Source organism: Oncorhynchus mykiss, chromosome 4, assembly GCF_057628025.1.
Source record: "Oncorhynchus mykiss isolate SJ-2025 chromosome 4, ASM5762802v1, whole genome shotgun sequence".
Classification (NCBI taxonomy): domain Eukaryota; kingdom Metazoa; phylum Chordata; class Actinopteri; order Salmoniformes; family Salmonidae; genus Oncorhynchus; species Oncorhynchus mykiss.
Window position 1 is genome coordinate 42,743,535 of NC_143025.1, and position 27,556 is coordinate 42,771,090.

The window sequence follows — 27,556 nt, forward strand, 5'->3', positions numbered from 1 at the left end:
ACATACGGGGATACATTCAGTGATCTTGTCCTTGCCCACATATGGCCATACATCTGCTCTCTAGTGACAGAGGGACAACCAAAGCATGATCAAGCCATTATCTGTTCCGTCCTGGCCTAGTCACTCTACTGTCCTGCCCGTACAGACAAATAATGATGTTTGATGATCCTATCCTTCCTGACACTGATGCTTCTTACTGCCCACAGAGAGACAAACAGGGATCAACAGAGACACAGAGGTGACCAATCACCAGGCTGATACAGACAGACTGGCACATCAGCTCACTTAAGGTCTCATTTATTTTATTTGTATTTTATTTGTATCCGATTTCACCTTTATTGAACCAGATAAGTCAATTGAGAACCAATTCTCATTTACAATAGCGACCTGGCCAAGAGGCATACACATTGCAAGAGTGAACAGGACCGGACGAAACCAAACAAAATAAATAGAACACGTATTAAAGAGGTACAAATTCATAAAATATTGAAAAATAAGAAATATTCACAGTGGGTTAAAAAAAGAAAGACACACATGCTGTTCCCACTCAGCGGAATTAATTAATTGATAGCAGCATCAAGATTGCAGGGTGAAGGTCACCTCATCTCACCAATCTAAACAAGTGCCAGGCTGATCCCTCTACACACTCGCACACACACACGCACACACACAGCGGACTTGTGTATCCGTTTGCAGTCCAGCACTGGATACTCATCTGAAGGACTTACTGTATAGTACACAATTAATGATTATTATCAATCTCTTACTACAACAACAAAAAATGTACGATTCTTACTTGTCCAGCTGCCTGTGCAGGGCCCTTCTCTCTCCTTCAGTGTGTTTTCTATACAGGGCGAGTTCTCTCTCCTGGGCCCGGCTATCCCACAGAGAGAAGGAGAACAGAGAGTCTCTGTACAGAGGGCTGCTCTTAGACAGCATGGCATTCCAGAGTGGAGCTATGGGCTCGGGCCCCCTGCTCACCTGGCCAGCCTGCCCCACCAAAGGCCCTCCTCCCTGGGCCAGAGAGCCGCGGTAAACGAGGAGTGCTCGTTAGCTTACTGCCAAGGACGTGATCCCCGGAGTGTTAGTTAGGTTAGGAAAGGGGGAATGGGCCAGAGGGAGGGATGGAGACAGGGATAGAGGGATGACTGGTCGTAAGCAATCAGGTGAAAAGCAGAGTAAGTCCTCAGATTAGGCCTGGTGACAGAGACGTCCAGGGAAGTAGGCCGATCTGCTGGCTGTCTCCACAGCCGCCACACAGCACACGCACGCACGCACACGCACACACACACACACACACAGAATGAGGATACGGATGCGCAAATGTGTGTGTGGGCTGTGACTATGACTAGCGCAGTCGCGTAAGCAGCACCTTACCCAGGCCAGTACAGTACAGACAAGCCCATCAATGTCCCACAAATACCAAATCTGCTGTGCAGTAACTTAGATCAGGTGGCGTTTCCACCTCTTTAAACAAGAGGTCTTTCAAATACAGTTTCCTCTGTTTTTGTGATAGGAACTAGCTTGAAATGTTGCCAATTGAAATAGATGGCATCATGAGGTAGGAAAATGATGTGGATATATTGAAGCAACATCTCAAGACATCAGTCATTAAGTTAAAGCTTGGTCACAAATTCAACTTCCAAGTGGACAATGACCCCAAGCATACTTCCAAAGATGTGGCAAAGGACTACAAAGTCAAGGTATTGGAGTGGCCATCACAAAGCCCTGACCTCAATCCTATAGAAAAATAGTGGGCAGAACTGAAAAAGCGTGTGCGAACAAGGAGGCCTACAAATCTGACTCAGTTACACCAGCTCTGTCAGGAGGAATGGGCTAAAATTCTTCCAACCTATTGTGGGAAGCTTGTGGAAGGCTACCCGAAACGTTTCACCCAAGTTAACCAATTTAAAGGCAATGCTACCAAATAGTAATTGAGTAGTGCATGTGAGTCAAAAGTAGTGCAGTATTGGGAATAGGACATAGTGTCATCTCAGATGCAGCCTGTGCCACTACTTCAGAAGAGGGAACGAGAGACTGTTCTTTCAGCAATAGCCTGGACCAGAGAGAGAAAGCGACTACCTTTTCAGCATGAGCCTGGACCAGAGATAGCTAGCAGCTTGCTGTGCTCTAATGTTCTGCTCTGGTCCGTAAGTCTCTGTCCGCCTGCCCCTGTCTGTCACTGCCTGCCCCTCTAACTGGCTGGGACACTCTGTAATCCCCAGGCCAGTACAGTACAGACAAGCCCATCAATGTCCCACAAATACCAAATCTGCTGTGCAGTAACTTAGATCAGGTGGCGTTTCCACCTCTTTAAACAAGAGGTCTTTCAAATACAGTTTCCTCTGTTTTTGTGATAGGAACTAGCTTGAAATGTTGCCAATTGAAATAGATGGCATCATGAGGTAGGAAAATGATGTGGATATATTGAAGCAACATCTCAAGACATCAGTCTTGTTAAAGCTTGGTCACAAATTCAACTTCCAAGTGGACAATGACCCCAAGCATACTTCCAAAGATGTGGCAAAGGACTACAAAGTCAAGGTATTGGAGTGGCCATCACAAAGCCCTGACCTCAATCCTATAGAAAAATCGTGGGCAGAACTGAAAAAGCGTGTGCGAACAAGGAGGCCTGGCACTTTGTGACAAACACAAGACAGCGCGAGTCTTGTCCGCGTGCCCACAACACTGTAGCCTGGATGACTGGCTAATTCTCACTCTCTCACACACACACACACACACACACACACACACATGATGGAAAGAAAAAAAGGATGCTTCTCAGCAACCAAATCCCCCCGTGGCGGTTTGAGGCTGCTGCCACAACGATCAGAGGGAGACGGAGGGAGGGCAGTGGGTTCATCCAATCACAATGCTCCTCTCCAATGATTGTCCCCATGGGGCTGGTTAGCAGTGATGACATCACACAGCCCTGACTCAACATGTTTGCCTTAACGCTAATGTTGCTAACGCTATAAAACCAGCCACTCTACCAGCATGGGGGCGAAGGGACTAGAGAGGTTGAGAAAGAGAGAGGGCAAAGATGATTGAGTGAAAAAAGACAGGCAGAGAAATAGTGGATAGACTTAAGAAAGGAAAAGAGGGAAATGGAGAGATCTGTCTCTCAGTAGTTTTCAAAGAGATTACACCCCAACAATCACAGTCACAGTGGTGTATCGGATTGAGATCCGATGTCGTCAGCAACATGAGCAACTCACAGCCAACTGTCCAGTCTGCTGGTCTACCAGTGAGTTAATCAGACTAGTTGATTTTCTGCGTGGATCACTGATCAAGTGACAAACCAGAGAGAGAGAGAGAACCCCAGTGGAGGACACACATGCCCCCAACAATCAATGTTTTCCAACTGCCAAAGTCTACTGCTATAAAGAAGAGTTACCGACAATAGCAACCAGAGACGACACTGATACTGATGAAATACTGTTGCATTCATGTCATACTGTTGCAAACACACACATACGCACATAGAAATAAACACACAGGCTGTTCTCCCTCAGCTGAATTAATTAATTGATAGCAGCATCCTGATTGCAGGGTGAAGGTCACCTCATCTCACCAATCTAAAAAAGTGCCAGGCTGATCCCTCTAAACACCCACACACACGCGCGCACACACGCACACTAACACACACACACACAGCGGACTTGTGCATACATTATGCAGTTCAGCACTGGCTTCTCATCTGAAGGACTTACTATGTAGTACACAGTTAACGATTACTATCACTCTCACGTTACTAAATCAATTAATGTAAGATTCTTACTTCTCCAGCTGCCTGTGCAGGGCCCTTCTCTCTCTTTCAGTGTGTTTTCTATGCAGGGCGAGTTCTCTCTCCTGGGCCCGGCTCTCCCACAGAGAGAAGGAGAACAGAGAGTCTCTGTACAGAGGGCTGCTCTTAGACAGCATGGCCTTCCAGAGTGGAGCTATGGGCTCGGGCCCCCTGCTCACCTGGCCAGCCTGCCCCACCAAAGGCCCTTCTCCCTGGGCCAGAGAGCCGCGATCCTGGCCTCTCTGCTCCTCCTCCTCCTGCTCCTCCAAACCAGCGAGACAGTCGTTGTCCTCGTCGTGAGGGGTCGTCGCCGGGGTAACGCCTCTCAGCTGGGTCCCCACGTTAAACGAGGAGTGCTCATTAGCTTACTGCCAAGGACGTGATCCCCGGAGTGTTAGTTAGGTTAGGAAAGGGGGAACGGGCCAGAGGGAGGGATGGAGACAGGGATAGAGGGATGACTGGTCATAAGCAATCAGGTGAAAAGCAGAGTAAATCCTCAGATTAGACCTGGTGACAGAGACGTCCAGGGGAGTAGGCCGATCTGCTGGCTGTCTCCACCACCGCCACACAGCACACACACACACACATAGAATGAGGATACGGATGCGCAAATGTGTGTGTGGGCTGTGACTATGACTAGTGCAGTCTCGTAAGCAGCACCTTACCCAGGCCAGTCCAGTACAGACAAGCCCATCAATGTCCCACAAATACCAAATCTGCTGTGCAGTAACTTAGATCAGGTGGTGTTTCCACCTCTTTAAACAAGAGGTCTAGCAAATACAGTTTCCTCTGTTTTTGTGATAAGAACTAGCTTGAAATGTTGCCAATTGAATTGGATCCTGTTGGTGAGGTAGAGCGATTTATGCTAAGCGAGCACAATGATGCCAGTTATATTTGCTTTAAAGAAGCACTGGTGTTTTGGTACAGCAAGGAGGACAGTTCTTCACATTGAGGAGAGCAGTAGCTCTGTCTAGGTAGCTCTGTCTCCCTCTTTCACTCTGTGTCCCTCGGGGAAGAAGAGAGAGCATCCGATCCTGCATTCCAGAAAACCTCTTCCCTCTTTTCCCACCAGCAGCCAAACACAAAACAGAGCGACCGGAGAGAGTGGTGTTTTTCCAGAGACGGAGAGAGCAGAGCGGGATATTAGGCGGGTGTATCCGGGGCTGAATGGTCAAACACAAAGAGTCAGATAACCCTAGTCAGCCTTCAGTGTGTTTTACAACCCACACTGCAGCGCTGGCCCAAAAAACCTGTCCCCATCCGGCCCCTTTGTCAAATGTTGTTCTTCTAAGCTCCTCTGTCTGCAGGTTCTGCAGTGTGAGTGAGGGGAGCGTCTGTTCCTCACCCCAACATGTTAATGTTTATTACATTTGACCTCAAACTGGATTTTTTAAGAGGTTGTATACTTCAAAAAAAGGAACAAAACATTTGTCTAAAATCCACTACAAGCACAAGGTTAAGGTCCAAAATAGAAGTCCAAGTACTGTAGTCAATGAGTCCCCCCTTTAAAAAGTCCCAGGGCTTAGTATGAATCAAATGCAGTGTTCAGAGAATCCACCATTGCACATGTAATAGAGTCCTGATGCTCCGTAGTGCTCCTGTGGTTTTAGAAATGGAAAAGCTGAGCCTGTGCTGGAACATGCTCTACACTAGGCTTTGCTCTTCTCTTGCTATTTGTGGGGCAAAGTGATGCTCTCGTGCGCACTCCCTCTCTCTGTTCCACTCTGCGTCTCTCTCTCTCTCTCTCTCTCTGTAGATTTAGATGCTCCTGACCTATTTCAGTTCACTCTCGCGAGAAGGCACATGCGAGGGAATCAAATCAATACAAATCCCCTCTTTTCACTCACTCAATTAAGGGCTTGTCCTAAATGAGTCAAATGGCAATAAAACACATTTAAGTCCCCCGCATCTGGTTGGCCATCTGTGTGGCAGTACTGCAGGGATACATCCCCTGGATCTGCTTCTCTACATCCTACTCTCTCTCTCTCTCTCTCCATCCTCTCTCTTTTATAAGACAGCGAGAGGGAGAGGCACCTCTAATTACCCAAAATGCAATAGCTGACCCTGCTCTCAACCCTGTAAGGGCACAGGAACTCTAGGGGAAAGTAGTCCTCCAAAATCAGAATCTCCCCATTGATGCTTTAAACGAGAGTAGAACTCTAGCCGAGGAAAGGGGCAGAAACAGAGGAGAGCTGGGACACAGTTACTGCTACTCTGTGTTTATTGTATACTTCCCCCAACAGCGTTGCACGGCACAGAGGTGGGTTTCTCTGCTGACTCTGAAGCTGTGGTCTGGGCCTGGGAGTTATTCGGGCCATGGCTGCATCTGACATGAATTGACATCCTATTTCCTGTAGTGCACTTGCAGTTGAAGCCGGAGGTTTACATACACTTAGGTTGGAGTCATTAAAACTCATTTCTCAACCACTCCACACATTTCTTGTTAACAAACTAGAGTTTCGGTAAGTCGGTTAGGACATCTACTTTGTGCATGACATAAGTCATTTTTTCCAACAACTGTTTACAGACAGATTATTTCACTTATAATTCACTGTATCACAATTCCAGTGGGTCAGAAGTTTAAATACACTTAGTTGACTGTGCCTTTAAACAGCTTAGAAAATTCCAGAAAATGATGTCATGGCTTTAGAAGCTTCTGCTAGGCTAATTTACATCATTTGAGTCATTTGGAAGTGTACCTGTGGATGTATTTCAAGGCCTACCTTCAAACTCAGTGCCTCTTTGCTTGACATCATGGGAAAATCAAAACAAATCAGCCAAAACCTCCAATGTTTTTATTTAGACGTCCACAAGTCTGGTTCATCCTTGGGAGCAATTTCCAAATGCCTGAAGTACCTACCATGGTCATCTGTACAAACAACAGCACGCAAGTATAAACACCATGGGACCACGCAGCCATCATTCTGCTCGGGAAGGAGACACATTCTGTCTCCTAGAGATGGTGTGAAAAGTGAAAATCAATCCCTTAACAGCAGCAAAGGACCTTGTGAAGATGCTGGAGGAAACAGATACAAAAGTATCTATATCCACAGTAAAACGAGTCCTATATCGACATAACCTGAAAGGCCGCTCAGCAAGGAAGAAGCCACTGCTCCAAAACCGCCATGAAAGACCCAGACTACGGTATGCAACTGCACATGGGTACAAAGATCGTACTTTTTGGAGAAATGTCCTCTGGTCTGATGAAACAAACATAGAACTGTTTGGCCATAATGACCATCGTTATGTTTGGAGGAAAAAGGGGGAGGCTTGCAAGCCGAAGAACACCATCCCAACCATGAAGCACGGGGGTGGCAGCATCATGTTGTGGGGGTGCTTTACTGCCGGAGGGACAGGTGCACTTCACAAAATAGATGGCATCATGAGGTAGGAAAATTATGTGGATATATTGAAGCAACATCTCAAGACATCAGTCAGTAAGTTAAAGCTTGGTCACAAATGCATCTTCCAAGTGGACAATGACCCCAAGCATACTTCCAAAGATGTGGCAAAGGACAACAAAGTCAAGGTATTGTAGTGGCCATCACAAAGCCCTGACCTCAATCCTATAGCAAAATCGTGGGCAGAACTGAAAAAGCATGTGCGAACAAGTAGGCCTACAAACCTGACTCAGTTACACTGGCTCTGTCAGGAGGAATGGGCCAAAATTCACCCAACTTATTGTGGGAAGCTTGTGGAAGGCTACCCGAAACGTTTGACCCAAGTTAACCAATTTAAAGGCAATGCTACCAAATAGTAATTGAGTAGTGTATGTAGTGCATGTGAGTCAAAAGTAGTGCAGTATTGGGAATAGGACATAGTGTCATCTCAGATGCAGCCTGTGCCACTACTTCAGAAGAGGGAACGAGAGACTGTTCTTTCAGCAATAGCCTGGACCAGAGATAGCTAGCAGCTTGCTGTGCTCTAATGTTCTGCTCTGGTCCGTAAGTCTCTGTCCGCCTGCCCCTGTCTGTCACTGCCTGCCCCTCTAACTGGCTGGGACACTCTGTAATCAGATGCACCCAGATACCAGGGCCGTCCAGCAGACAGGCTGACCCGACAGGCCCCAGGCCGCACAGTATGACCCCACAAACCAGGACAGTCGTTGTAGTTATTCAGAGGTTATTCAGCACCAGTCGACTCTATGAGGACCACGTCACGAGATAAAAAACATACAGTACCGTACGAGCTGAAACAGGAATACAATGTTTGTCAGGTTCTGTTCATTGTGTTTTTCTCTCTCTCCCTCTTTCATACTCACACACTCCTCCTTCTCCGAGTCTGAACCCAAACACAAGACAGTGTGAGTCTTGTCCGCATGCCCACAACACTGTAGCCTGGATGACTGGCTAATTCTCACTCTCTCTCACACACACACACACACACACACACACACACACACACACACACACACACACATGATGGAAAGAAAAAAAGGATGCCTTCTCAGCAACCAAATCCCCCCGTGGCGGTTTGAGGCTGCTGCCACAACGATCAGAGGGAGACGGAGGGAGGGCAGTGGGTTCATCCAATCACAATGCTCCTCTCCAATTACTGTCACCATGGGGCTGGTTAGCAGTGGTGACATCACACGGCCCTGACTCAACATGTTTGCCTTAATGCTAATGTTGCTAACGCTATAAAACCAGCCACTCTACCAGCATGGGGGCGAAGGGACTAGAGAGGTTGAGAAAGAGAGAGGGCAAAGATGATTGAGCGAAAAAAGACAGGCAGAGAAATATAGTGGATAGACTTAGGAAAGGAAAAGAGGGAAATGGAGAGATCTGTCTCTCAGTAGTTTTCAAAGAGATTACACCCCAACAATCACAGTCACAGTGGTGTATCGGATTGAGATCCGATGTCGTCAGCGACATGAGCAACTCACAGCCAACTGTCCAGTCTGCTGGTCTACCAGTGAGTTAATCAGACTAGTTGATTTTCTGCGTGGATCACTGATCAAGTGACAAACCAGAGAGAGAGAGAACCCCAGTGGAGGACACACATGCCCCCAACAATCAATGTTTTCCAACTGCCAAAGTCTACTCCTATAAAGAAGAGTTACCAACAATAGCAACCAGAGACGACACTGATACGGATGAAATACTGTTGCATTCATGTCACACTGTTGCAAACACACACATACGCACACAGAAAGCAAATTGGCAGACGCATACCGTATGGCGAGCAGCTCTGTGCCAGTCTTGTCATCATGCATCTCTGGATGATCCCCTGAAGAGAGACATTAGCACTTTATATAAGGAAAATACACATACAAGGTCAAATCAAATCAAATGTATTTATATAGCCCTTCGTACATCAGCTGATATCTCAAAGTGCTGTACAGAAACCCAGCCTAAAACCCCAAACAGCAAGCAGTGCAGGTGTAGAAGCACGGTCACACACACTCATGCTATGTCTTGCTGGGCATGAATGGACATGACTGAGAAATTGTGTTTGCAAATGTCTGTTGTAAAGTCAAAAGATGTTGAAGATTGAGTGTATTAGCTACCTGTTAGCTCATGGGTATCGTGTAATTAGGGCTGTAACGATTATGTCATTTTGGGTAAGGATTAAATGTCACGCAAATGGCCACGTTTATTGGTATAATTGTCATTTTTGTCGAAAAATGTTTTGAGCTTGTAATGCACCATAAGGCATCTTTGAAAATTAAATACGACATACCTAATGAATAAAATATAGCTTTAGTGACACCCCTGTCTCACAAACAAATGGATTTGACCGCGTGCAACTTTTGGAAATCAAGTTTCTCATTCCGACCATGCCGTTCTGCTCTTAAAATGATTACAAACTTCACCCACTTCATGTCAAAATGTACAACTGCTATTGGGAAAACTACATCGACTTGCAGATAAAGTTAAAACCCCCCTTCTCCTGAAATAAATGTATTAAGACAACTTTGACAAAACACATTTTTTGTTCATGGTCAAATCAAATCAAGGTGATTGTCCACAATTATAGGTTACAATCATTTTGCCAGCGCTATATGTAAATTGCGAACGAATTTGTGTGTTTTTTTGGGTCCAGTAAGTGCTATGTGTGTGCAATGGTGCACATCTTATGTGTCTACATGTGTGTTCACCTCTCCACTCACGTCCGCTGATCTTGGTGCTGACTCGCTGTGCCAGGGCGCTGCTCTGCGCCAGCTGCTCTCTGAAACTCTGGCCCATGTAGTAGTCAATGTCATTGGCACGCAGCAGCTCCTCAAAGCCCTTGGTGGTGTCGCCCAGGTGCTGGGTCAGGATGTGGCACACGCCACGCCCCTCTCGCATCCTCTGGCGCAGGTGCGACAGCTCACGGGCCTGCGCCTGAATTAGGGTATCAAACTTCCTGCAAGGAGACAGAGGCGGAAGGAAGAGTCAACATGAGACAGATGAAGAAGGAAGAGTCAACATGAGACAGATGAAGAAGGAAGAGTCAACATGAGACAGATGAAGAAGGAAGAGTCAACATGAGACAGATGAAGAAGGAAGAGTCAACATGAGACAGATGAAGAAGGAAGAGTCAACATGAGACAGATGAAGAAGGAAGCGTCAATATGAAACAAACTGGTTCCCACGGGTCAGTGGATTGTCTAGCAACAAGAGGATTGTGGATTCCATTCCATTCCATGGGTCACATATACTGTGTTTACTGAAAATGAATCTGCTGTATACATTCTAACATGTGGACCAGGGTTAGTGGTTGTGCTACCTACCCAGGCCCAGGCCAGATGGAAGCCTTTCCCTCTGCAGGGAGCCCTGGAGTTCCTGCTTGGGTCCCTTTGCCCTTCCTCAGCTGGTCCTCCAGGGCTCCCACGCGAAACACCAGCTCCTGGAGATCCTTGTCGGGTTTGGGGTGATGTGGGGAGGGCCCTAGACCCCCACCAGACGACTCCCAGCCCTCGTCCTCATCCAGGCCGCTCTGGGAGGGCGAGGACCGGAACTGGATGGCCCAATTGACCTTGCGGGGGGTGGATGGGCCGTTGGAGGGGCCGAAGGGGTCACTGGAGGTGGAGAGGGAGCACAGGCGGCCCTGGAGGCTCCGGATCACCGTCTGGGAGCGGGAGAGTTGCGAGCGCAGGTCCTCAACCAATCGCTGGAGAGATGTGAAGTCATCAGCCTTGGAGGTTGATGTTGGAGGACCGGCCTTCCCAGGATGCACAACACCTGACCACCACTGGGAGCCGCCGCATTCCAGAGAAGTGCACATCTCCAGATCATCAAACTCTGCGGGGAACAGAAAGGGAGGGGACGTGGGTTACACAACTGAAATACAGTACTGCCCTCTTGTGGCTTTACTAAACCATAGCAGATTGTTTAAATCTCCCGATAACCCTCAAGTAATGCAGAGTACAGCAATACTTTAGTGTAAAAAAAAAATGCTGGCATTTGTAGCGTCAATAGTAATAGTACCTGGGCTGCTGGTCTCTTCCCTCTCAGCCTCGTTCTCACTGCGACCACACGTCTCATAGCCCATGTCCTGTAGATCCACCTGGACCTGCTTACTGTCCTGCTGCACAGACGTCTCCACTAGAGAAAGAGAGAGAGAACAATACATTTGAATAATTAACGCATGTAGCATATTGCCGTGTGTGTGATAGACAAACAGTATGTGTGCATGTGTGCGTATGTGTGGTGAGGGTGTATTGACTCACTCGGTAGATCTCTGTAGTCTCTGAGCTGCTCCTCCTGAGTCTCCACGGTGGCCTCAGAAACCATGAGTCTCTCCTGCAGCTCCTCGCTCTCCAGCCGGAGCCGCACAGCATTCTCAACCATCACTGTTTCTGTGGGGCTCTGCTTCCTGTCTCCAGCTTCTCCTCCTCCTGCCTCCTCCACATCATCATCCTGCAACACAGGACCAGAGTCACGTAAATATTTAGAATGATATTCCTTTCTTGAGGTAATCAGTCGATGGGGCCTCTCACTGTTGACCTACCATACATACAGTAGCACGCGTTACTAGAGTATAATTTGGTGTGATGTCTTCCCCTTCCTTTGTGGAGTGGGACAGCAGGTCTCCCAGGTCCAGAGAGACAGGCCTAGTGCAGTGTCTCTTCCCCAGGCCAGGGTCTCTCAAGGTGGACCTGGGGGCACAGCGCTTCCCCTGGGACAGACACTCATCCTCCCAGCCACCAGATAGATCCACCCCACACAGCTGCTCATCCTCCTCCTCCACAACCAGCTTTTCTTCATTCCCCCCTTCTTCCAGGAATCCCTGCTCATCCCTGGGGTCCGTCTCTGACCGTCTCTCTGTCTGGTGAGACTTCAACTCTGTGTTCTCCATGCGTAGGCTGAAGAGGGCTTTCCTGTGTGAGAGAGAGGACAGACAGACACACCTCAACTAGCACCTCTCATATCCACTGCTCGAACCAGGGTGAAAACCACAGACGTTTGTGAACCTAGAAGCTGGGACCTCCGTATGTCCACCACAGTAATTGTCAGAAAATACATAAATAGTTGCATGAACAAGGATATATTTTCGTTTACTTCATTTATTCTCATTCACGTTCATTCATATATACACTGAGTGAACAAAACATCAAGGACACCTGCTCTTCACATGACATAGAATGACCAGGTGAATCCAGGTGAAAGCTATGATCCCTTATTGATCGTCACTTGTTAAATCCATTTCAATTGCATGGCTCTTGAACTTCGCCTCTCCCGAGTCCGTAAGGGAGTTGCAGCGATGGGACAAGACTGTAACTACCAATTTGATATCATGAAATTGCAGAGAAAAAGGGGTAAAACATTTTTTTTATTTTTAAATATATAAAAAAATAATGTCCACTTCAATCAGTGTAACCAGGTTAAATAAGGATTTTTAAGCCTTGAGACAATTCAGACACGGATTGTGTGTGTGCCATTCAGATGGTGAATGGGCAAGAGAAAATATTTAAGTGCCTTTGAACAAGGTATGGTAGTAGGTGCCAGGCACACCGGTTTGTGTCAAGAACTGCAACACTGCTGAGTTTTTCACGCTCAACAGTTGCCTGTGTGTATCAAAAATGGTCCCTCTCCCAAATGACATCGAGCCAACTTGACAACTGTAGGAAGCGATGGAGTCAACATGGGCCAGCATCCCTGTGGAACGCTTTCGACACCTTGTAGCGTCTATGCCCCAATGAAATGAGGCTGTTCTGAGGACAAAAGGGGGGTGCAACTCAATATTAGGAAGGTGTCCTTGATGTTTTGTACACTCAGTGTATACTGTCTCTATATCACGTTTCATAATAACATGTATGCAGTCAGCGTGTGTTACCTCATCCTGGTCAGGGAGAAGCCAGACTTCTCCAGCTGAGCCTTGAGCTCCTGCAGCTCTCTCTCCACCACCCTCTTCTGTTGCACCAGCTGCTTCACCTCCACCAGCCCCTGGGGGTCTCCCACTGCCTCTTGGGACAGCTTCCCCTTCCCAGGTCCTCCAGAGTTCTGATTGGAGGAGAGTGGCAAAAACGACAGCGAGAGAACGCTGAGTGTGCAAAATCGCCACAGTGTGTTTGGATCACCCAGGCTGATAACTAAAATATGAGTGGTGGTTAGGAAAGATTCAAATGTGACATGATTAAGACAAAATAATCTACCACTTTTTCAATTTTATATGTACAGCACAGGGCCTACCTGCATGGTGGCTAGGGTTCGAGCTGTCAGTTTGGGGTCCTCTTCCTCCATGCTGTCTGCATAGTTACTGTTGACCTCAACATTATCGTTGTCCTCTGAGCTGAATTCTGGAAAGAGAACCGAGACCCCAGAATGCAGTTCTTAGTTGAAACATAAGCAATAACATGGACACATACATGCACACACAAGTCATGAAAAGAAAAGCCCGAAAAGAAAATATCACACTGACATAGAGTACTACTCTTTTACATTTGTGGCAACAGATCGATTAAAACATACAAATCCTTGACACTTTTTACTTTTGCCAGAGTACAATTCAACAAGCATTTTAATACGGTACATTTTCATACCACACATAGCCTACCCCAATCCTGGCCTTTCTGCATGTCAAAGTCTTTCCACCAAAAAAGCAAACTGATGTGAACGCGTCGACAAAACGACGCTTCCCACGTTCAGTAATGGTGGTGGTCACCCTTGAAACCTCTCCCCCTCCCAGTAATGACAGGAAGAGAAGCTTCAAACATAAAACACGTTATTTTCCTCTGAGGGAATCTATCTCACTGTACTGGGATATACTACTGTACGGGCAGATATACGGTAAGGTAAACTGTAAGATATACCGTAAGTAAGAGCAGATACTTTAACTGCTAACAGTAAATACAATAAATACAAACCTACAGACACGGCTCTGTCGAGTTACATGCTACGGTATCGCAGACTAGAGGGCTAGGAGAGGATGTTCAAATGTTTACTGTAAGGCTATTGGAGTAGTTTTACACATATATATATATATATATATTAGTCATTTTACAGTCATAAAATTACACAATAGCGGGGGACTAGATGTAACGATTCTCGTTGGTGGAAGGAGAGGAGGACCAAAATGTAGCGTGGTAAGTGTTGGTCATATTTTAATGAAAAACTGAACACTACACAAAATAACAACAAAGAGAAAACGAAACAGTTCTGCCAGGCGAACAGACACTAAACAGAAATGAAACACCCACAACCAAAATGGGGAAAACAGGCTACCTAAGTATGATTCTCAATCAGAGACAACGAACGACACCTGCCTCTGATTGAGAACCATACTAGGCCAAACACATAGAAATATAAAAACATAGAAAAAAGAACATAGACTACCCACCCCAACTCACGCCCTGACCAACCTAACACAAAGACATAAAAAAGGAACTAAGGTCAGAACGTGACACTAGAAGATAGCTTAAATGTACTGTAAGGAGTTCGCATAACACTCAATGCTTTTAAAACGAATATCATCAAAATGTTTCATTGATCAAATCTACAGGTTTATGACGTATAACTACGTAATAGTAGATGATGTGATACGAGGTGCAATTGGCCAGGGCAGAGTATTAAAATGTGTCAAACAGTGCAGGATGCACATTCTAAAAAGCATAAGGCCTTTGGCTAATATAATAGTCCATCATTTTGTCTAGACCTCTATGCAATCTGTTCAGTGTTGGACTTCAGGAATACACTCTATTCAAATAGAAACTCATTCAAAATTGGGGGGGGGTTGTGTATATATATACCCACACACGCTCATGCAGTCATGCATCCACACTGGACGTCTAGGTGGGTTTCTTACCTTTTATCCACAAATGGCCTCAACTGATACTACCTATTACTCCGAGTAGAACCAACTGTGACAGGTTGGGAAGTGGAGAGAACCAGGCGTGTTAACAGAGATTGACCTTAACGTAACTGGATACAGATACGTTTATGAACAGTGTACAACTCAGGTAGACTATGTTCATGCAGGAAGCAAGGGAGGTGAGGAGGGAGGGACAGTGGAGCCAGGCCCACCACGAACACCATGTAAACCCAACGACATCAACACGAGGTTTGTTTATTCAGCTCAACACAAGGGTTCGCGCTCCATTGATGATGATGGTAGAGACCGGAGCAAAGCAGCTTCTGCCACGTTATCAGACCAAATGGTTTCTCTTTCAGGCACGCGTGCCGGGTAATGTCTCCGGGGGGGGGGGGGGGGGGGACAAACCTCTAGTCGAAGAGAGGAGGATTCCCAAGGTCAGAAAACAACGTTTTATTTTTTACATACCGTGGAATCTTATAGCGTGACACTCAGACAACGGTTTATAGATGTTACACACACAATGAGCTAAAACGAATAAGAATAATTCATGGTTGTTGAAATGTACCGTACTCTGGCAAAAGCAAAACATCACCTCTAATCCACTTGAAGCGCACATTTCAGACAGCAGTCGTTATTAGATAGTCCATACAAATTGCAGAGACCGCTATAGCAACACGCAATACCATTACATGGTATATAACCACCATGAATCATGCAGTTGAACATGCGAAGGCACACGCATGTTATTAGTATAAATAGAAGTCATAACATGAAACATGTGATGCTATCGACACTATCATACAAAGTTCAAAATCCCTTGCATTGTATGTCAACATAAGTCATATCTTCCCTCTGTTTCTTTGCCTACTGGTTATACATTCAAAGAAGCATTTGATACCTAAGCTGCTGTAAACATAATCTAATGCATTACACAATTAAAACATACAAATGTAGAATTGCACAAAGCTTTACAAAAAGCTAAAACTATATATAAAATAAAATAAACTATTAGCTGATATACTGTATAAATAACATTGTGAAGTCTTAACTATGGTTAGCATCATCACCCAAAAAAGGTGCCACTACAGACAGAGCCCCATGCTCCTCTGATGCCCACCCTCAAACTCTGCCTGCCTGTCAGCTGGCCTGGCAGTGCCCTGGGTCCTGAGGGCTGTGAGCTCAGCCTGGGCCTCCCTCTCCCTCCGCAGAGCCAGACGCAGTTCCTCCTGCAAGGCCCAGAGGTCCTGGCTGGTCCCCTGGAAGTCCGGACCCCAGAGGCCTAGCTGGGACCCGTAGGCCAGGGAGCAAGAGGTTAGCTGTCTGCGGAGCTCCTGGAGACGTACAGTCTGCTCACTCATCACCTCACCCAGACGACCTGCCGATTCCTGGAGGAGGAGAAGTGTGAGGAGAGGGGAGGATAGGGAGAGGGAAGGAAAGGATGGAGGTTTTTGAGGATTAAAAGATCTGACTCGATACAGCTTCTTTGTGGCAGAAGTCTCTTTCTCGCTCTCATTCTCTCACTCTTTCTTTCTCTTCTCATTCTCTCTACCCAATCAGTCCCTCAGACAATACCACACCACAGCTCTCAGGCCAGTGTGGTTTTGTTACCTGGATGTACTGGTCTCTGGTACCGATGGTGTTGAGCAGGTCCTGGACCTGTGAGTGGTGCTCCTGGGCCTGGCGGCTGCGGTCGGACAGCAGTTCCTGAAACAGTTTCTCCTTCAGAGAGAGGCGAGCCTTCAGCTCATCCACCACCTCACTGGGACCTGCCTTCACCTTATCTAGCAGGGCTCCAGTCAGGTCCTGGGATGCAGAGAGCGAGAGATAATGTGAGAGCGGAAGAGCGAGACAGAGGGAGAGAGAGAGAGAGAGAGAGAGACAGGGAGAGAGAGAGAGAAGACGAGAAATTGCAAATAGTGTGAAGAATCAAGAATAAAAATATTTTGCCACTGATCAGCAAAAATCTATTTGTGCTGGTGTACAGTATATGTATACTGTGGCAAGTGTATAATTAGGGCATGTCACCTCAGCCTCACTGGTACGTGTGTGCAGGGCGTTCTGTAGCTGGCTGATGAGCGTGTCTCTCTCTCTCAGGCTGCGGCTGTGTCTCTCCTCCCTGTCCTCATGGTGGCGCTGTACACTCCTCCATGCCTCACACACCTGCTCCAGCTCCAAACCCTTCCCACGCACCAGCACTTCCAGGCTCTTTAACACACACACAAGATAGAAGGAACTCAGTAACCAGTGTCTGTGTGTGTGTGTGCACGCGTGTGTGTGTGCTCATCAGTACCGTGATGGTCTCTTCGTTGTTGGACAGTACACAGCGTTGTCTCTCCAGGTCTCTCTCTTTCTCTCTGAGAAGAAGCTGTAGCCGACGCATCTCTCCCTCCTTCTCCTCCACACGTCGGAACTTCTCATCCACCGCTCGCTGATGGGAGGGAACACAACGGAATAGAACAATGTAATGCATCTCTAATGGAACACAGCTGTCAGTCACCACCATCAATCACCACTGCTGTCCATGCAACCCATGCAGTCCTGGATCACGAGTTTGATTGCCCGCCTCTTATATCTGTAATATGTTCTCGTTGAGGTTCATTCTCTCCTAGACGATGACTCTCACCTCCAGTGCTCTGTCTCTGTCCTTGATGCGATCTTTCAGTTTGGTGAGGAGAGTGTCCCTCTTCTCCCTGGGCTCCTGCTGTTGGTCCAACAACTTAGAGTACTCCTGAGAGACAGGGACAGTGTGTGTTGGGACGGCTGTGGATGAGGGAGGTGGTGTGTGAATGGGGTGTGTGCGCGCATGCGTGTGTGACTGTCTGTCTGTTTCTGACCTGCACCAGCTGCTCTTTGGTCTGTAGTGAGGTCCTCAGCTCTCGGATGCTCTTCTCCCTCTCCTCCTCCTCTCTCCGTCTCTCTCCCTTCTTCTCTTTCAGCTGTTCCTCTTTCCGCTGCAGCTCTGATCGAGCTTTCTCAAGCACCAGATGCAAGTCCTAGAGCAGACAGGTAGGAGCACAGTCTCCTACAATGTTTACACACAAGCAAACGCATGCACATACTCGCAAAATGAAAATATAACCCCATTGCAAGGCTATATATAACCCCCCCCTCACACACACACACCTGGTTGTGTCTCTCAGTACTGTGTCTGTGATCCATGACTCCCTGTAGGTCTTTCTCCAGGCGGTGCAGGGCTCTGGTGAGGTCCTCCTCCCTCCTGGTGGCCTGACGCTGGGCTCTCTGGCCTTCCTGCAGCTCCAGCTGGGCCTGGAACAGAGAGCCCTGGAGGGCCAGCACCTCCCCCTGCCCTCGCACTAACTCCGCCCCAGACACCTGCACCCGAGACGGGGTAGAGGGAGTGGAGATGAGGAGGGTGTGGGTGGAAGAGAGCCAGAGAGTGAAGGCGGTTTACAGATAGCTCTATGTGCTGTGTGCTGGGGTCAGCTGTGCTTTCTCTATACTAGCACTGTGGGACATTACAAAGGATCCTATCAAGCGTATGTATTAATACAAGGTCTATTAGAGATGGAGAAAGCCAAGCTCCTATTACTCTCAATTATCATGTTGATAAAAAATTGTAACACACTACACAAACCGTAAATGACGGTGTCGTCACGTCAGCTGTAGATTTAAGAGCATTTTAGTGTTCTCAGACTTTAGTACGAAGTGTGTGTGTGAGGTGTGTGCACGGTTCAGAGGAGGGCTGACCTGTAGTGTCTGGAGCTGGGTTCTGTTGGCCAGCTCTTTCAAAGAACACAGCACGTTATTCTGCTCCTCTATGACCCGGTACAACTCTGCTGCCTGAGAGGGAGACACACGAAACACACAAAAATACATGAGTAAAGTAGCCTATTGTTCATCATTGGTTGGACACAATACCGTGTAAAGTGGCCTGCTGTTCCGGCTTTTCTTTGTGTACCTCCCTCTCTCCTACCAGAGTCTCTTCGTCTCTCATTTTCTCGCTTTCTGTTAGTCCGTCTCTCACTCGCACTCTTTTTGCCTCTCCTTCATTCCCTCTCCCCCCCTCTTCCCTCTCTCCCTCTGTACCTCAGTCTCCTTGCTGTTGACAGTGTCGGTGAGGTTGAGGACGTTTCGTTCCTGTCTCTGGGCCTTCTCTCTGACCAGGCGCAGCTCGCACTCCATGTCCCCGAGTCGCACCTGCAGCTTCTACACATCACATTCACAGACACATCAGAGAAGTGCTAAAAATCGAATACTTGTAGTTTTTTTTTTTTTTTTTTATAAATTGTTTATAAGCAGGCCTTTGAATTAATAGTTCAATTTAGTGTTAATTGTCTGAAGACTTAACAAATAATCCGCCTTGGATGCATGTCTACTGTATGCTATGGTCAAGTAGAGTAAAAATAGGAACTGCTTCAGAAGGAGGAATGGTGAAAGTCTGTGGGGGAAGTGGTACCTGGTTCCCGGCCTCGCTCTCTCTGATCTTGGCCTGTAGAGAGTGGACCTGGAGCTGGGCCTTCTGGAGCTCAGTAACACACTGACTTGCAGCAGTCTCATACTGACGAAGCTGGCCTTGCTGTTCATCTAGCAGCCTCTGAAACACACAACACGCACAAATAGGTTCAGGTTTATAACATTCTTTTTTTTTTAAATGCACGTATATGTACACACACAAGCACACACACACTTCCCATGCCCCTGTGTGAGAGTGGAAAGTGATGAGGTCAGTTCACTGCACTATAACTTCCTGAGAAAGTAGTCCCTGTTTCCACGGCAGAGTGGCATTTATTTCCTGTTTTTTTTGTAAATTCAGCTCTATAGAGCTATCTTTGTGATTGTGAGGGGCTGTTTTGGTCTGTAAAGTCTCTAGTAGTCAGGGATAGTGAAATAACTCAAAATATCCTTGTCATTTCATTTCAAAGATCAACCAATCCTGCTCCCACATAATGTGCTGTAAACCCAATACCGGTAGAACACACACACTAATACACACACAGGACTCAAGCTGGGCTCTAATGATTACATGCTGTTCTATAAGTTCAGTGAATCAAACTTCAGTGGAAAAACCAACCCACTAAACTCCCTGAGTCATACTTATCAAGTGGCCATTATTTCAGAATATCAGTACGCTCATTCCTAGCCATGTATCAAGGCTAGCTAATTATTAACGCGACAAAGGAAGCTATGGAGGTGGATTAAACAGTGGAGAGCATGCCTAACACGGGGCATCGTTGTTCATATAGCAACCATTGCCATGGCTACAGACGTGTTGCTAAGATAACGATGGGGAAAAAGTGGTTTGATTGTCTGTAGAATCACGACCCTTCCAGGCCAGTAGATACCATCCCATCTCCTCCCAAATTCAAGCCCCTCTATCTGGTCTCGTTAGTTCCAGTGTGTCTGTTCTATGATCCAGGGGCTGGTGGTGGTCTTGCTAGGTACCTGCTGGAAGCAGAAGGGGCCACACTGCACATAGTCATCAAGCCACTGCTCCTCCATCTCTGACAGCTCTGTCTGCAGCTCCTGCTGACTGCTGGGGGTCACCCACTCTGGGATACCAGGGTGGGAGTAGAGGTCATAGTCTGGGGTTCTGAGGGACAGGGGGAGCCCAGAGAGGCCCGTCTCCAGTTTGGGTTTGACCAGGATAGGGAGCTTGCTGCCTTGAGGGGACTTTAGAGGTCTGTACTCCCAGATCCTCACTAGACTTAGAGCCAGCTCCATGGTCAACCCAGAGACTGACCCCTCCCTGGGGGCATCATCCCCCTGGAGACGAGGGTCTCGCCTCTGATCCTTCCCTGGGTCCTTCTCTCCTCCCTCTCCCTGCTCTTCCTCTTCCCCAACTTGGTGAGCGGTACAGGGCTGAGCCACGTCCACGGCTGTGTCCTGAGATTCTATCGATGAGCCCGGGCTGAGGGTTATCCTCTCTGTGTCCCCATCGCACAGGGTCCTGTCGCTCTCTGGCCCCAAGGGAGAGGACTCTGAGGGGACAGGCGTGGACTCTGACCCTGTGGAGGTCTCCTCACCCCCCATGGCACTGCCTGAGTAGCGGGTGGAGGGTTCACACGACATGCTCCTCCTGCCTAACCGCCGAGGTACCTTACACACGGCCTCGTAGTCAGAGTCGGCCACACGGAGAGCCGCACACCCTCTGCACCGCCTGGAGCGATGCCCAGACAGAGTCTCTGATCCTGAGCATTGAGGGTGATGATGCTGGGTGTGGTGCTGGTGATCCGGGGCCGGACTCTGCTGGTCCTCGTGGTCGGCCCAGGATTCGTACACAGAATTGGCCAGGTCGCCCTGAAGCAGGGAGCTGTACCTGGCCTCCTGTAGGGCTGAGAGGTCCACCACAGGGGAGTCACCCTCAGACAGCCCACCACTGGACAGAGAGTGGTGGGCTGTCTGAGGGTGACTCCCCTGTGGTGGAGCCCCAGTACCCCCTAGCCCTCCAGCCCCAGTACCCCCTAGCCCTATCCCCATTCCCATCCCAGTCTGATCTTGGGTCTGGTCCTCTGTGTTGTTCTTCCAGTACAAGCCTCCTATACACTGTCTCAGCCGGTCCTTCTCCAGCAGCAGCTTGTGCAGGCGCTCCAGGGACAGAGCCTCCACGCGGGCAATCACTGTGTCGAAGCGGTACATGCGGTCCAGCATGAAGGCACACTTGGAACAGGCAAACTCCCCACGGCCATCACGGGTCAGCTCCCTGCCCAGGGCGTGGGACAGCAGCACCTGCAGGTTGAGTTTGGAGGCTGGGTGGAAGATCCATCGCCGCTGATTACCGCAGAGCTCACGGGCGCAGATCCGACACGCCTCCTTCATTTTAATGTCCAACATCACAGAGAAGTTCTGCTCTCAGTTTTACTGGAGGGGAATTGGGTCTGTTCAGATTGTTCAGGCAATAAAATAACATGTATTGAGCATGATTAAATAAAATCCATGATTTTATTTAAATGATTTAGCTGTGCAATGTTCATTTACTTTTCTTCTATGTTTTATAAAAATGTATTCAAAATAAATAGTAGCCTAATAGACTAGTTACTAGTACATTGTGCCGATTTGCCGTTATGAAAACTCATCAAGACCATCTAAAAATATAGACTGTAGTCTAATAAAACATGGTCAGTATATGGAATATAGCGTAATAAGAAAGAAACGTCTGTCATTTGTGATAAGCGCCTAAATCCGTTGTCGTTGTCAGTGTCACCGACACTGCGTCTAATCGGTCGAAACACTTTAAGTTCTTCACAAAATGTCATCAAACAGATGATACATTATCAATAGTGCTCAATTCACATCTAAACCAAATATATCACGCTATTCGTTTCACTGCGGATGTCATCTCATACTGCTTTTTCTGACACGGCTCATCTAAGACAACAAATTACATTTGCGCTGTCTCATCTCAGCTAATTCAACACTAACACGGAATTCACCACCCGAAAGAAAAAGACTGTAGTGGAGACGTCCTTATAAAAATATGTGGGTGTCCCGTTATTTTTCGGCTCCCTGATAGCAGTTTAGCGGACCGTGTGACGAGGAAAGGAGAAGATGGAACCGATGGTTTCCACGGGGTTTTCACGTGTATCAGAACAGGGCGGGATGGAAACGTTGATCAGGGTTGCCAGGTTCAGCAAATACTCTAACCAATGACAAAACAAAACCCGCCCAAAAGGCCTGAAAACGACCTATTTTTTTCACAGCAAAAGAGGAGTTGCCACATTTATACAATAAATAATGTTTCCATAATGTTAAAGAACCAATAAGCAAAATTCGGATTATCAAAATAATAATTATTGCAAACTATGATATGAGGTAATAAACACATTTGAGTATATTGCAAGATAAAATATAATTTTCCCTTATTAAACTCCCCAGATAATTTTCCAACATTGGATGCCGATTTAACTCTATGATGACTGCTTTGATTCAGCAAAAAGGCATGAGGGGTTATGGTACAGTACATGGCCAATATACCACCGCTAAGGGCTGTTTTTAAGCAAGACACAACAAGGAGTGCCTGGATACAGCCGTTAGTCATGGTATATTGGCCATATACCACAAACCCCATGTTGCCTTATAGCTATTATAAACTGTTTACCAATGTAATTAGAAGAGTAAAAAAAAACATGTTTGGTCATACCCATGGTATAAGGTCTGATATACCACGGCTATCAGCTAATCAGTATCAGGCCTCAAACCCGGTTTATAATTGTAAATAAATCCCTTTTGCGCATCTGCATAACTAAAGCTAAAACCTGAAAGATGAGTTTGAGTGATGAAAGTTGAACAGAGGATCTCAATCTCTGAGCAGGAAACACTTGGAAGAAGAAAAAAATAAATGTTAGGCTATGTTCTGGCAATTGTGCAGTTATTATGTGCCAGATATTAAGACAACAAACAGGTACAAATAGCCCATTTGCGAGATTGACTTGTCATTTCAATAGGCATAGGCTACAGACTAAAATCCGGGTTTATGATTGGAATTCAACTTTGCCATGGTTTGCTTTGATAGGTGAAGGTAGCCTATAGTCCCTGATAGGCCTACATTTTTATTTCAGATAGTCTACAGTAGCCTAGGCAAGATGTGGTCAAGATCTAAACTGAACGATTTAGCAGCTGGTTTAGATCAAATTAACAGACTAATTCAATTTCGAGGTAAGAAGCGCTTGTGTTTCCCAGTAGCTTGCCTTAATAGGCTATTGAGGACGGGGTCATAATTTCAATCACTGAATTTGATATAAATATATTTTTTATTTATTTAACCTTTATTTAACTAGGAAAGTCAGTTAAGAGCAAATGTTTATTTACAATGATGGCCTACCAAAAGGCAAAAGGCCTCCTACGGAGACGGGGGCTGGGATTAAAATAAATAAAATATAAATATTAGACAAAACACACATCACGACAAGAGAGACAACAGAACACTACATAAAGAGAGACCTAAGAAAACAACACAGCAAGGCAGCAACACATGACAACACAGCATGGTAGCAACACAACATGACAACAACATGGTAGCAACACAACATGGTAGCAGCACAAAACATGGTACAAACATTATTGGGCACACACAACAGCACAAAGGGCAAGAAGGTAGAGACAACAATACATCATGCAAAGCAGCCACAACTGTCAGTAAGAGTGTCCATGATTGAGTCTTTGATTGAAGGGATTGAGATAAAACTGTCCAGTTTGAGTGTTTGTTGCAGCTCGTTCCAGTCACTAGCTGCAGCGAACTGAAGAGGAGCGACCCAGGGATGTGTGTGCTTTGGGGACCTTTAACAGAATGTGACTGTCAGAACGGGTGTTGTAAGTGGAGGATGAGGGCTGCAGTAGATATCTCAGATAGGGGGGATTGAGGCCTAAGAGGGTTTTATAAGTAAGCATCAACCAGTGGGTCTTGAGACGGGTATACAGAGATGACCAGTTTACAGAGGAGTATAGAGTGCAGTGAGCTATAGATTGCAGTGAGCTACTGCCTGAGCTATGTTGTTGATGTATATTAAGAAGAGTGGGGGGCCTAGGATCGAGCCTTGGGGTACTCCCCTGGTGACAGCCAGTGGCTGAGACAGCAGATGTTCTGCACTCTTTGAGAGAGGTAGTTAGCAAACCATGCCAAAGACCACTCAGAGACACCGATACTACTTAGCCGGCCCACAAGAATGAAATGGTCTACCGTATCAAAAGCTTTGTCCAAGTCAATAAAAATAGCAGCACAACATTGCTTAGAATCAAGGGCAATAGTGACATCATTGAGGACCTTTAAGGTTTCAGTGACACATCCATAACCTGAGCGGGAACCAGATTGCGTACCAGAAAGAATACTATAGACATCAAGAAATCCAGTCAGTTTATTATTGACAAGTTTTTCCAACACTTTTGATAAACTGGGCAAAATAGAAATAGGCCTATAACAGTTAGGATCAGCTTGATCTCCCCTTTTAAATAAAGGACGAACCGTGGCTGCCTTCCAAGCAATGGAAAAGGTTGGAGATAGGTTTGGCGATGATAGGGGCAGCAACCTTAAAGAAAAAAGGGTCTAAACCATCTGACCCAGATGTTTTTTGGGGGTCAAGTTTCAGGAGCTCCTTTAGCACCTTGGACTCAGTGACTGCCTGCAGGGAGAAACTTTGTAGCGGGGCTGGGGAAAAAAGAGGGAGAAGCATCGGGGATAGTAGCATTAGAAGGGGTGGAAGATGAGGAAATGTTGGACGGGCAAGGAGGCATGGCTGAGTCAAATAGGAATCCTGACTTAATGAAGTGGTGATTAAAGGGCTCAGCCATGTGCTTCTTGTCAGTAACAACCACATCATCAACATTAAGGGACATGGGCAGCTGTAAGGAGAAGTGTTTATTCTCCAGGTCTTTAACCGTTTTCCAGAACTTCTTGGTGTTAGACCCACAGAGAGAGAACTGATCCTTGAAGTAACTAACTTTGGCCTTCCGGATAGCCTGAGTGCACTTATTTTTCATTTGCCTGAACGAGAGCCAGTCAGCCTGAGAATGCGTGTGCCGAGCCTTTCGCCAAATGCAATTCTTGAGGTGGAGTATAACTCTGCAAGGTCACGGTCAAACCAGGGGCTTAATCTGTTTCTAATTCTCATTTTCTTCATGGGGGGACGTGTTTGTTAACAATACCACTGAAAAAAGAAAAAAAAGAAGGCCCAAGCGTCTTTGACAGAGGGGATCAAGCTGATTCATTACCATTTTACAGAGGCCAGCACAGGAAGGAAGGCTTGCTGATTAAAGTTTTTTAGCAAGTGTCTATGACAAATCAGGACAGGTCGTTTTACTGAGCAGCAATTACAAACACAAGCTGTAAAACAGTGATCACTAAGGTCATTACAGAAAACACCAGACTGATACCTATCAGGATTATTTGTTAGAATAACATTGAGGAGAGTAAAATCTTATTTGCTCTAGTGCGCCAATGTCGTTTTCCCGTGCTTTGTCGCCTTTATTTCTGGATGAGCATCAGTTCTACCGTGTTACGGGATCGGTGTCCCTAAACCGGGACAGTTGTTTCTAACGTGCGCTAATGTGACTAGAATGACGTTGTATACAACAGCCAACTTTCCGGGACATAGACACTTACAGTGGGGAGAACAAGTATTTGATACACTGCCGATTTTGCAGATTTTCCTACTTACAAAGCATGTAGAGGTCTGTAATTTTTATCATAGGTACACTTCAACTGTGAGAGGCAGAATCTAAAAAAAAAAAATCCAAAAAATCCAAAAATCCAGAAAATCACATTGTATGATTTTTAAGTAATTAATTGCCATTTTATTGCATGACATAAGTATTTGATACATCAGAAGAGCAGAACTTAATATTTGGTACAGAAACCTTTGTTTGCAATTACAGAGATCATACATTTCCTGTAGTTCATGACCAGGTTTGCACACACTGCAGCAGGGATTTTGGCCGACTCCTCCATACAGACATTCTCCCAATCCTTCAGGTTTCGGGGCTGTCGCTGGGAAATATGGACTTTCAGCTCCCTCCAAAGATTTTCTATTGGGTTCAGGTCTGGAGACTGGTTAGGCCACTCCAGGACTTTGAGATGCTTCTTACGGAGCCACTCCTTATAGTTGCCCTGGCAGTGTGTTTTGGGTCGTTGTCATGCTGGAAGACCCAGCCATGACCCATCTTCAATGCTCTTACTGAGAGAAGGAGGTTGTTTGCCAAGATCTTGCAATACATGGCCCCATCCATCCTCCCCTCAATACGGTGCAGTCGTCCTGTCCCCTTTGCAGAAAAGCATCCCCAAAGAATGATGTTTCCACCTCCATGCTTCACGGTTGGGATGGTGTTCTTGGGGTTGTACTCATCCTTCTTCTTCTTCCTCCAAACACGGCGAGTGGAGTTTAGACCAAAAAGCTCTATTTTTATCTCATCAGACCACATGACCTTCTCCCATTCCTCCTCTGGATCATCCAGATGGTCATTGGCAAACTTCAGACGGGCCTGGACATGCACTGGCTTGAGCAGGGGGACCTTGCGTGCGCTGCAGGATTTTAATCCATGACGGCGTAGTGTGTTACTAATGGTTTTCTTTCAGAATGTGGTCCCAGCTCTCTTCAGGTCATTGACCAGGTCCTGCCGTTTAGTTCTGGGCTGATCCCTCACCTTGCTCATGATCATTGATGCCCCACGAGGTGAGATCTTGCATGGAGCCCCAGACCGAGGGTGATTGACCGTCATCTTGACCTTCTTCCATTTTCTAATAATTGCGCCAACAGTTGTTGCCTTCTCACCAAGCTGCTTGCCTATTGTCCTGTAGCCCATGCCAGCCTTGTGCAGGTCTACAATTTTATCCCTTGTCCTTACACCCTCTCTGGTCTTGGCCATTGTGGAGAGGTTGGAGTCTGTTTGATTGAGTGTGTGGACAGGTGTCTTTTTATACAGGTAACGAGTTCAAACAGGTGCAGTTAATACAGGTAATGAGTGGAGAACAGGAGGGCTTCTTAAAGAAAAACTAACAGGTCTGTGAGAGCCGGAATTCTTACTGGTTGGTAGGTGATCAAATACTTATGTCATGCAATAAAGTGCAAATTAATTACTTAAAAA

At 46.6% G+C, this 27,556-nt stretch overlaps 1 protein-coding gene and 1 long non-coding RNA gene across 22 annotated transcripts in view; one reads left to right on the plus strand and one right to left on the minus strand.

Moving 5' to 3' along the window:
- Positions 1-27,556, plus strand: part of LOC149984020 (uncharacterized) — a 468,468-nt gene that overhangs the window by 264,391 nt on the left and 176,521 nt on the right. The gene's annotated exons all lie outside the window — the stretch shown is intronic.
- pde4dip (phosphodiesterase 4D interacting protein) overlaps positions 1-27,556 on the minus strand; it is a 119,530-nt gene that overhangs the window by 9,824 nt on the left and 82,150 nt on the right. For 10 of the 21 annotated variants that reach the window (XM_090232061.1, XM_036968460.2, XM_090232060.1 and 7 more), the window contains exons 10-27: positions 19,443-19,580; positions 19,073-19,192; positions 18,734-18,826; positions 18,149-18,358; positions 17,860-18,018; positions 17,649-17,753; positions 17,316-17,453; positions 17,051-17,230; positions 16,634-16,828; positions 16,143-16,410; positions 13,405-13,511; positions 13,049-13,215; positions 11,723-12,092; positions 11,442-11,631; positions 11,200-11,316; positions 10,503-11,013; positions 9,888-10,135; positions 8,962-9,016 (exon numbers count right to left, since the gene is read on the minus strand). In XM_090232061.1, the coding sequence (XP_090088187.1) occupies positions 8,962-9,016; positions 9,888-10,135; positions 10,503-11,013; positions 11,200-11,316; positions 11,442-11,631; positions 11,723-12,092; positions 13,049-13,215; positions 13,405-13,511; positions 16,143-16,410; positions 16,634-16,828; positions 17,051-17,230; positions 17,316-17,453; positions 17,649-17,753; positions 17,860-18,018; positions 18,149-18,358; positions 18,734-18,826; positions 19,073-19,192; positions 19,443-19,580 (3,371 nt within the window). Of the gene's footprint in view, positions 1-8,961; positions 9,017-9,887; positions 10,136-10,502; positions 11,014-11,199; positions 11,317-11,441; positions 11,632-11,722; positions 12,093-13,048; positions 13,216-13,404; positions 13,512-16,142; positions 16,411-16,633; positions 16,829-17,050; positions 17,231-17,315; positions 17,454-17,648; positions 17,754-17,859; positions 18,019-18,148; positions 18,359-18,733; positions 18,827-19,072; positions 19,193-19,442; positions 19,581-20,428; positions 21,926-27,556 lie in introns of those variants that run through there. The other 11 variants (XM_090232051.1, XM_090232050.1, XM_036968455.2 and 8 more) reach the window with 7 other exon arrangements.